The 10,221-nt window shown below is 38.2% G+C and overlaps 4 protein-coding genes across 4 annotated transcripts in view; 1 reads left to right on the top strand and 3 right to left on the bottom strand.

Annotated features, from left to right (window-relative positions):
• The window catches only part of LOC112088574, an 887-nt gene extending 724 nt beyond the window's left edge, over window positions 1-163 (bottom strand). The window contains exon 1 of the mRNA XM_024158976.1: window positions 84-163. Coding sequence (XP_024014744.1) covers window positions 84-163 — 80 coding nt within the window. The remainder of the gene's footprint in view (window positions 1-83) is intronic.
• Window positions 164-223: 60 nt separating this feature from the next.
• On the bottom strand, window positions 224-1,690 carry LOC112088573. Its single transcript, XM_024158975.1, has one exon. It carries the CDS (start codon window positions 1,688-1,690, stop codon window positions 224-226), a length of 1,467 nt encoding a protein of 488 aa, XP_024014743.1.
• A 955-nt stretch (window positions 1,691-2,645) lies between these two features.
• Window positions 2,646-5,264, top strand: LOC18022990 (zinc finger CCCH domain-containing protein 59). Its single transcript, XM_006405354.2, has 7 exons — window positions 2,646-3,690; window positions 3,777-3,962; window positions 4,091-4,192; window positions 4,290-4,442; window positions 4,546-4,725; window positions 4,829-4,926; window positions 5,026-5,264. Exons 1-7 carry the CDS (start codon window positions 3,151-3,153, stop codon window positions 5,156-5,158), a joined length of 1,392 nt encoding a protein of 463 aa, XP_006405417.1. The 5' UTR covers window positions 2,646-3,150; the 3' UTR covers window positions 5,159-5,264.
• A 351-nt stretch (window positions 5,265-5,615) lies between these two features.
• LOC18022989 (chloride channel protein CLC-a) lies at window positions 5,616-9,393 on the bottom strand. Its single transcript, XM_006405353.2, has 6 exons — window positions 8,925-9,393; window positions 8,163-8,363; window positions 7,897-8,074; window positions 7,282-7,814; window positions 6,046-7,183; window positions 5,616-5,942 (listed from the first exon to the last, which is right to left on the bottom strand). The coding sequence occupies exons 1-6, from the start codon at window positions 9,098-9,100 to the stop codon at window positions 5,838-5,840; spliced, it is 2,331 nt and encodes a 776-aa protein (XP_006405416.1). The 5' UTR covers window positions 9,101-9,393; the 3' UTR covers window positions 5,616-5,837.
• Window positions 9,394-10,221: the final 828 nt, after the last annotated feature.

Here is a 10,221-nt window from a genome sequence, read left to right as displayed (position 1 = left end):
TCATTGGTAACAGCGAGTATTCCCTTGCTTCTACCACAACGCCATTGATAGATTCTGCACAATTGGTGGTGTCTATGTTATACCTGTCTCCGGGAAAATAGCATCTTGCCCATTTCTCCTCACCAACAGTTCTGTCCAGATAGTCGGCTGCATCTGGATACATTTTCCTAAAAGCACTATATAGTGTCAAGAATTCATTCTCTGTATAAGCATGAGCACAAGCTCAGAACTTCTTCGCACAAGTCGCTCTATTGACTCCACTGACATTCCCTTTCACGTTTTGAGACAAATGATATATACAAACACCATTCTGAGACAATGGAAAGACCTCACGTATTAACTTGAGGAGACTTACGTTTCTATCAGAAAGAAAAATCAGTTCAGGAACATCTGGTACAACTGATCTCAACTTGCTCATAAACCACATCCAACTTGCCTCTTTCTCACCATCAACTACACCAAAAGCAATTGGATAATGGTGATGGTCAGGATCCTGAGCTGTAGCAACAATTAAAACACCACCATATGCATTTTTAAGGTGGGTAGCATCCACAACAATCACTTTTCTCATGACTTGAAAACCCTCAAGGCAAGCTCCCAAGGCAAAGAATAGATACTTAAACCTGTTTCCCTCATCCAATTCCACATAAGTGCATGTACCAGGGTTCATGTACTCTAGCATATACAAATAAGAGTGCAACAACTGATAACTCTCCTCTGGACTTCCCCGCACATCATTAGCAGCTGCTCTTTTACCTCTCCATGCAGTAGAGTATGATACTTTAACACCAAATGCGTTTTGAACCAAACCAATCAGTTCTTGTGGTGCTGGAGTTTTAAGTTTGCCTGGATAATCAGAATGGCAAATAGACCTGACCAACTGTGGTGTGCCTTTCCTTCGATTTTTGCTTGTAACTGTAGTAACTCGAGAACATGTATGAATCTTGATGTACGTTCTAACTGAGAAAAGATCTGAATTCTTCGTCTTTGCAGCTCGTAAATACCACTTACACCCATCTTTTGCTCCACGACATTTTAACACATATCGACGTGTATCTGACTGGATGATATCAAACTCAAAACCATTTTTACGGGAGGCTACAAACACTAATTCTTGTAATGACTCTTTTTTGCCAAATTCTTGTCCTACAACTAAATCAATACCATCTTCCCATGTATGATTGACGTACACACCTCCTTCTACAGCAGGTGCCACCTCAATATCATCATACATACCAAAGTCTTCATGCACATTATTTCCAACATCTTCACCATCTTCACCATCTTCAGCATCTTCACTAACAACATCTTCTTTCTGCGGTTCTGATGGTTCACCTTTGTAAAAAGTATCCATACCATCATTAACATCATCACCATGTTGTGGCTCTGACGGTTGCACAAATCCCTCATTTTGCTCAACATCTGTGATGAGCTCCACATGCAAAACCCTTCTACACTGATTATTATTCACTTGCATTAGATAACCAAATACATCTTCATCATTCCGAACATATGATGGCTTCTTGGGATCCAATATCAGTGGAAAGTAGCTAAGTCTAAGCTGCGTCATAGCTCCATCTACCATAAGCTTTTTGCAAATTTTATCAACCAGCCCATTGTAAGTGATCTCTTCCATAGATGTCTTAATCACTAAAGTATGAATTTCAACCTCTTCTGAGTTCCACCTCATGTATTCACCGTCCTTTGAATAACATCCCCCCGAATCAAAACATATGATTGTGCATCGAGTGTTACTCATCGTTCAGTTAAAAGAAAAAATAAAAACTGTTAGAATATATTTATAGTTGTACACCAGTAGTACTAGTTGCACCAGTTGTCTAAGGAAAACCAGTTATACTAAAAGCTTCTGGTTACAGATCGACGCTTCTGAAGATTCATACGTATTCTAGTACTCTAGTATACTTAAATAACCAATGTAAAGCCCGAACAAACGTATACATAAGTTTACTAACAGAAAAAAACCACAAACATAATTTCTAAACCCTAAATGCATAAACTCGTTTTTTTGTTGAAAAAAGAAGAATTTACCTTCAAATCACGTTCTGGGTCGTCGAGATCAGCTGAAGAAATGCTGCAGGATATGTATTTGTCAAGGGTTGAAGATCGCTGAAGCTTCCAAAGTTTCGAAGGAAGATCGCTGAAGCTTCAAGGGAGCTGTAAAATTTTTGTTTTCTGGTTTCACGTACGAAGAAGAAAGAAAGAAGAAGAAGAGAATGGGTCCCATTAACATTAGTTGTTGTTAGGTGGTTGGGCTGGGTAGGTTCAAAATAAAACTAAAATTAATTGGTGTGAGATGGGTGAGGGGTGAGAGATTGATTTGGTTTAAAGGGAGTGAGGTCCTTCTTTAAATAAATAGTAAAGTAAAAAGGGGAGGTAAAAAATAGAGAGGAGTATGTAGAATAAAAAGGAAGTATATAGAATTTTTTAAACTCATTAAGAGTATTTGAGATTAAAGTCTTAAACATGTTTTTGTGATTGATAAATTTAAAATTCAGAAAAAAAATTGCTCACGAAATTATGGGCCTCACTAGGGGCCCAATACAAGACTATAAATACACGTTTCCCTGGCGAGACAAAAGCTATTTCATTCGAGTTGTTCCTTCTTCTTCGTCGGCGTCAAAAGATTTCCCTTTTTTTCTCTCTAAAACAGTTGAAAAGCGTTACCGATTCGAAGATCTAGGTCCTACGCGTTTGATCTCTCAGGTTTGCCTCTTCTACGTCTACGAATCTCCGCCATTATGATGATTCCTTCGTGCTTTCAATTTGGGTTTCTTCTTCTTCTTCTCGATCTTCGTCCTCCTATTCGCATCGATTACTCAGGAAGCTAGGGTTTCGCCGATAGGGATGATGGAATCAAGATGATCCGCTGGGTTTTATTGCTGTTATAGTTAGGGGTTTATACGTACGAACGCTCGCGGTTATGAAATCATCGAATCGTCGATCATCTATGGCTTTTCTGGAATGGAAGGAATATTTCGGTTCTTAGTGACAATAGATTAGGGTTTCTGTATATAGATTAGATGTATTTGGTTTATCTGCGGACTTGGTGCTCTACGATACTTGGCTTTTTGGGGTATCAGAAGATTGGAGCTTTTTATCCTCTTCTTCTGAGAGTTTCTGTGGATCATCATGGATGAAGCAACAAAGCTCGAAATTGTGGTTCAGTCTGCTAAAGTTAGTTGTTTTCTCAATGTTTATAGTATGAATCATAAGGCGCCAAGGAGATACTCAAACGGAAGGAATTTCGGAGTGGAAAGACAACATGATTTTGCAGCAGATATAGTTCCGAGAAGACCCTATGTTCCTTATGAAAACAGAGTTAACAGAGGTCCGAATAAGTGGTCAAGGAATCTGGTTTGGACGGCATCAGAAGGCAACAGGCCAAGGAAGAATGATAACACTTATGGGTCAGTGAAATCACCAGCTTCAGGCACAGGACATAGTGTGTCCAATCAGCCAAGGAAGTATGGTTCGAATGGGCCAAGAAGCTCATCTATAGACACCAGAGGTTGGGGGTCGAGAGATAACGGCAGTCCCACGTATAAGGATTGTGTATGTAAGTATTGGAAAGCTGGAAATTGCAAGAGGGGTGAGCAATGCCAGTTCTTACACTCTTGGTGTAGCTTCCCTGGATTAGCCATGGTAGCTTCTCTTGAAGGACACAAGAAGGTACTTTTTCTGTGGTATTTGTTATAATTGTATTCATTGCTGTTTTACTATTGAATAATCAGGAAACATATTTTTTTGGTCCATAGGATCTTAAGGGGATTGCACTTCCTGTGGGTTCTGATAAACTCTTCTCAGCCAGTAGCGATGGTACATTGCAAATATGGGACTGCCATACTGGTCGGAGTGTTCATACAATCAACCTCCAGGCAGAAGCTGGGTCTTTAATCAGTGAAGGCCCTTGGGTTTTCCTTGGCTTGCCAAATGCTGTAAAGGTTAGTTTAAGGCATCTCTTAGCTCAAATACATTTTCAGTTATCCTAGTGCCATTCCTCTATAGTCATGAGTGGGATTTGTTGTGTTGGCTCTGGTCTCATAGTTTTTGTTTATACACAATCCTGCAGGCTTTCAACGTCCAAACCAGTATAGATTTGCATCTTAAGGGAGTGGTTGGTCAGGTCCATGCTATGACTGTTGGAAATGGAATGCTTTTTGCTGGGACAAGTGTAAGCATCTTAACTCAACCTCTACTCGTATTAGTTCTCTCTGCTTCCTTGTTGGATCTAAAGTAAGTTCCTTATGGGTTTTTGTCTGGATTTGCAGTCTGGTAGCATATCAGTCTGGAAAGCTACTGACAACGAGTCTGATCCTTTCACATACCTCACATCTCTCGAGGGACATCATAGTGGTCAAGTCACATGTTTTATTGTCGGAGGCCAGCGACTATACTCTGGTTCCGTGGATAAAACGATAAAGGTAAGAAGTGGCTTTTACTTATTGTTTCAAGCTTTAAACATGTAAAAACTTACAATCTTATAGAATGCATTCTAATTAATTCTATTTGCTGTAATTTTTTCAGGTGTGGGATCTCAACACACTGGAATGTACAATGACCCTAAGGCAACATACCGACACTGTCACATCGCTGTTATGTTGGGATCAGTATCTGTTCTCGTCCTCCTTGGATGGAACCATAAAAGTTTGGGCTTGTTCTGAAAATGGCAGCTTGAAAGTTACTAACATGCGCAGACAAGAACAGGTAAATATTTGTATACACTTTAGCTCCATTCTCCTCATAACAACAACACAAACTTGGTTTTAACAAAAAAAGCATATCCTATGGTTTTTATGGCTGGAAACAGAGTGTGCATGCGCTTTGTGGGATAAACGACGCAGAGGGCAAACCGATCATGTTCTGCTCTTACCAAAACGGAACAGTCAGCATCGTCGATCTACCATCGTAAGTGAAGCTTCCTCCTATAGACTGTTTGATTTATATTCCTACGCTAATCTTCAACATTTACTCATTCATTCTGTTTTTGTTTTGGGTTATAAACAGTTTTGAAGAAAGAGGAAAGATGTTTTCGACGCACACGGTCGGCACAATCACAATTGGTCCTGAAGGATTGTTATTCAGTGGAGACAAGAGTGGGAAGCTGCGTGTTTGGAACTTAGCTGGCACCAAAGCTTAGCCGTTTTACAACTCTTTTATATCTTAGCCATCTTGGTCACAAGATAATTTTTTATATAATTTGTACAGAGTTACATTCTTAATTCAACTGAATGATCTTTACTAAATTCATTTTGAGAATTCTTGCTTTGAAACAATTTACGATATATGTGCCCGTAAAAGGAGTTACTGATAAATTAGTGAAGATTCAAAACTTGAATTTGAAATTTAAATTAGTAAATTATCTTCAGAAAATATACATTTGATCATAGAAATCTGTGACTGCTTACACCGATGAGCCTTCTTCCTCTTTTTTTTTTCGCCGGAATATCCTCTGTTTGGTCCTCCGATCATCTTTCTCGTTAAGGCTAATGCATATTCCTTGACGTCGTCTATTCTATGTATCATACGAACAAATGTTCAAGTCGTTGCGTCAAAGAGCATTGGAAGCTTCAGTTAAGCTTTCAAGTCTTGTTCTGTATTCAAATGGCTTTTATTCTTATAAATAATATGTGGTGAAAAAAATATATAGAGATTTACATGTAGAAAAACACAAATCTAGGAAACAATGTAAGCAAAACTGGACAGAATCACCAAGAATGGGGGAAAGAAACACAAATCCAAAGCTGAAGCAATCTATCACACCAAAAGCAGAAAGGTGAGAAACTTCTCTGCTTTTGCTTAGCTTTAAGCTTAATATCTCATCGAAGTTTTCCACTTTTGTGTTTATCCAAATGAGGAAACGCTTGTAGAATGTTGTAAGCCCTTAGATCTTGCCTTGTTAAGATCCCTATCACTGGTGACATCTGCAAAAACATAAAGAGACATGAAACAAAGTTTAGTAGTGTTCTTGAAAGATGACATTCAAGAGAGAAAAGAAGAAACCAAAAGCAAAAGCAAAAAACTTACTCCTGAAGCTTGAATCTTGGGAACAACCAACAAATGTCTGAGACCAACTGATCGGAAAAGCACCAAAGCCTTAGCCACAGACATACTCTGAACCACTGTGTAAGGTGTTGTGTTGGTCAAAGGATGAAGATCAACATACATTTGCATCTCTGAGCTCGTGATTGCAACATCGTCGAAGTTGTCTTCTCTCTCAGCTAATTCAACTGGTGTGAACTTTTCTCTAACTTCCCACTCTTCTGTTCTTCTCTTCTCGTTCAAGAACCATCTCTTTTTCAAAACTTTAACAAGATGTGCTCTCAAGATCAGCCCATGAAGCTCTGTAGCTGCACCAGTAGCTAGATCTTCTCCATCCAACACCGGGAATGCGTTATGCGTTGTGTTCCTTAGCGCATCCACTATATTTGCGACTTTTTCAACTCCGTGAAGGGATATAACCGGAGGCTTAGCATCACCAAGCTCACCTACAGTGAGATTCCTCATCCATGGCTCTGGATTTGCTTCCAAGAAAGGTAAACCCTTCAGATGGAGAATGATCTCGTAGATACTCAGATTGAAGCTGTCTCCAACTGTTTTAGCAATCAGAAGCACAAACATAGTAATGGGTAACAAAAGAAGATTGTTGGTGAGCTCTAGGAAAATCACACAGAGTGAGACAGTCATTCTCATGGAACCAGCCATGAGTGAAGCTGCACCAAGAACCGCATAAAGCCCTTGATCGATTTTTGTGTATGATCCCATCACCGTGCCTAGCATCCGACCATAAGCAGAACCCATGAGGATGATCGGTAAGAAGAGACCGGAAGGTGTGGCTATACCGAATGTGATAAGCCCCAAAATGCAGTAGAGGCCAAAGTATATCCAGAGAGAAACCATACCAAACTCATTAGGAGTGTTTGAAGAGAACACGTTTCTAACTGCATCGTCATTGGTTGTGAGAAACAGAGTCGCAAGATCGTTGTAATAACCGTTTGGACAGTTGAACTGTTTGAAGTTTCCTGATCTTCCGTTTGTTGGACAGAGCTCGTCTATGGAAGGATTACAAGGTTTGCATTCCGCTAAGAAAGGAAGACCGTACAAGCAAACCGAAGTGAATAGAGACACTGAAAGACTTAGAAGCACCTTGTGAATCTTACCTTTCCTGAAAAAACAAATTTGATCAAGAAAATGTTTTTAAGTAAAAGTCTAAAAAACTTTGTGTGTTTCTTGAAGTTCTTGTTACTCATAATAAAGACTTACTGATTAATGAGATTGTAAAGCCTGAGAACTTTATGAAGAAGGTGGTTATACAAACTTCCAAGAATACCACCAAAGACTCCAATCAATGTGACCGGGATTATATCAGCTGCATGGTACCTAACTTCTACATGACTCACATCAAACATGATGAGTCCTCCTTTACCAAAAAGCCCGCATTTACCAGAGTTGCAAATCTCAATGAAAGCTCTCAATACAACCACCACAACGGCTGTGCTGAAGAATGTCCTCCACAAGAGAGCACTTCTCCACCAAGTAGCTACTTCTTCAAGAGCGAAGAGCACTCCTCCTACTGGTGACCTGAAAGCTGCACACACTCCAGAGGCAGATCCACATGTGATAAGATCTCTTCGATCTCTATCGTTGTTGAAGTAACGAAGCCATCTCCATTTGATTCTATGGTTATCTGGACCACCTTGACCAAGCAAAGAAGCTATGCAGCTTCCTATGTGAACCAAAGGACCTTCTTTACCAAGATCAAGTCCAGCTGCAACTGCTCCAATACTTCCGATAATCTATGTGAAAACCCACATTAATCCTTGAGCCAAAGCAAAAAGATCTCACTCATGAAACGTTCACAAGGTTTAAGAAACAAACCTTAACGAACATTGTGGTGGCACCAAACATATTAGGAGTGTCGACGCCATTGAGATAAGCTTTAATCTCAGGAATCCCCGGACCAGCAGCCGTAGGAGCAAAGACAACAACAAGCACTGTCGCCACCAAAGTCAGGCCCAAATTGGCCCCGGTAAAGATCAACAGACCTGTCACATACCTATTTCAACATAGACTTATTAGACAAGGTAACTCAGTTTCTTGATCTTGAGTGTTTGTTTTTCAAGATTTGGATTGTAGGTCAGTACCTATCTTGACCGATGTAGTAGCCAACGGCGAGAAGTTTGTAACCGGCGATGTTTTCGACTGCGAGGTTGATGAGTGTAGCGATGAGACCAGTTAAGAGACCAACAAGACAAGCTAATGTCCATTTTGCGAATATGTATTGATACACTTGTGCCTTCGATCTGCTTCTCCAGTCATGCTTGAACAGATCATTCTCGTTTATTCTGCAGATATCACAAATTTTTTAAACATTTCTACAGAATTATTACAACAGTTCATATGTCTCCATCACTGAATATATTATCCACCAATTGTTTATACAAAATGAAGTTTATCTGAAAACAGAGTAAAGACTAAACTTTCTAAAAAGATTCGGAGACCAAGACTTATCATACACTAAAAACAAAAAGGTATCCCAATTTCTTGATCTTTTTTTTTTACCAAAATTTTTCTTGATCTTGATTTTTTTTGTTTTTAAGATTTGGATGATGATTGCTTGCGGAAAATTGAAGATGTGAGTGAAAAGTGAAACACCACAACAGTTCATCTGTCCGCATCACTAATATATCCATCCAATTTTTTTACCAAAAAATAAAATCTATGTTCTAAAAATAAGAAAATGGAGATTAAAACTTTATAGAAATAAATTGAGACCCAGAATCAATCCATTTTTAAAATTAAAAAAAAAAATGAAATGATGATTATCTGAAAACAGAGTAAGATTAAATCTTTATAGAAAAAGATTGAGACCAAGAATCTAAATCTGTTAGAAAAAGAAGACATACTCATAATCTAAGCTCTCGATGTGTGAAACCTTGGTACCGACCAAAGCAAGAGGAGTTGAAGAAAGAGTTCTATGTCTCTTAAGGAGAGGTTGGTTCATAGTGTTATTCTCGGGATCTGCTTCTTCTTCTCCATTGTAATTACTATTAGCAATCTGCAAGTTTCCATCTTCATCCATCAATAACTCTTTCTCTCTCTCTTATGATCCAAGAAACAATAGGACCACTCAGAAGAAGAAAGAGAAGAAGAAAAGAAAAAGAGAAGAATAGCAAATGTAGAATTTGGTTGGATCTTCAAGAGCTTTCTTTCTGTCACAAAACCACTTTCGGTTTGGATTTCTCTGCGTATTTGTCGCTTCTTCTAGAGGAAGCACTTTTGTAAAGCTTTATAGATCTATATATAGACGCATACATGCATGCATCTCTATATACACATTATATGTATATGTGTGTGCATACATAACATTTAATATAAATTTAGATTTGTTGTGAGGAGTAACAGTGGGTGGATGGGTACCATATGCGTTTCTCACTAAAGATAAGACAATCATTGGCTATAAAATATTACGTACTTATATTAAATAATATAACCAAAAAGAAAGGCAAATTACGGCATATGTTGAGAATTAAAAAATAATAATTTGTGTGTGTATGTGTGTGTAGGAATCTACTATTTTGTAACTAAGTTTTAATATGAATACAGAAAATAAATTTGATAAAATAGATTTTTGATTTCGACGGAAGTTGAAGAAGGATGAACATTGTCATTATGTTTGAAATCCTAGATTAGTAAATACAGTTCTTTCTAGCTAGAAAATAATAACCCAATTTGATAATAATCTACTATCTTTTCTAGCCTTATAGTTTTACTCGTGTTATGTAGCTAGAATACAGAGAAACGATTTTGAAATCACTTTGGTTTTGACGTCCGGACAATTTTTAATTGAATTAGTTTATTCTTATCCACTCAGGAAGATAATCCATATTTTTGTGTGTGTCTGTGTGTAGAAATCGACTATTATCTAGATATATGTACTCATTGTTCTATTTATTCCATACTAAAAGAAAACAAATTACAAAATGGGTATGTGATTTTGACGTGAGTTGAAGGACTGAATGATCATTTTATTATTATCCACTAAACTAACTAACTATTATCCACTATTAAGCTCGAGCAATCATTCAAGTGTTTTTGTGGCAAACATAAAAGTTTTACGTGGATAGTGTTCCAAAACCCTCGGTTACGCCTAACGGCCTAAGTAATGACCGAAAGTGGATACACAGATACAGTAAGTTTCAT

Source organism: Eutrema salsugineum, unplaced genomic scaffold, assembly GCF_000478725.1.
Source record: "Eutrema salsugineum unplaced genomic scaffold, Eutsalg1_0 scaffold_14, whole genome shotgun sequence".
NCBI lineage: Eukaryota > Viridiplantae > Streptophyta > Magnoliopsida > Brassicales > Brassicaceae > Eutrema > Eutrema salsugineum.
Note: the sequence above shows the minus strand (reverse complement) of the source record. Positions and strands in the feature narration are given on the sequence as shown.

Bases quoted from the DNA above. Each gene is read 5' to 3' on its own strand.
- LOC112088573 (XM_024158975.1), bottom strand. From the start codon at position 1,690: ATGAGGTGGAACTCAGAAGAGGTTGAAATTCATACTTTAGTGATTAAG.
- LOC18022990 (XM_006405354.2), top strand. From the start codon at position 3,151: ATGGATGAAGCAACAAAGCTCGAAATTGTGGTTCAGTCTGCTAAAGTT. The intron at 4,193-4,289 runs GTAAGCATCTTA...CTGGATTTGCAG, and splicing joins TGCTTTTTGCTGGGACAAGT to TCTGGTAGCATATCAGTCTG. The intron at 4,443-4,545 runs GTAAGAAGTGGC...TAATTTTTTCAG, and splicing joins CCGTGGATAAAACGATAAAG to GTGTGGGATCTCAACACACT.
- LOC18022989 (XM_006405353.2), bottom strand. From the start codon at position 9,100: ATGGATGAAGATGGAAACTTGCAGATTGCTAATAGTAATTACAATGGA. The intron at 8,364-8,924 runs GTATGTCTTCTT...TGATATCTGCAG, and splicing joins ATCGAGAGCTTAGATTATGA to AATAAACGAGAATGATCTGT. The intron at 7,184-7,281 runs GTAAGTCTTTAT...TTGTTTTTTCAG, and splicing joins CTTTACAATCTCATTAATCA to GAAAGGTAAGATTCACAAGG.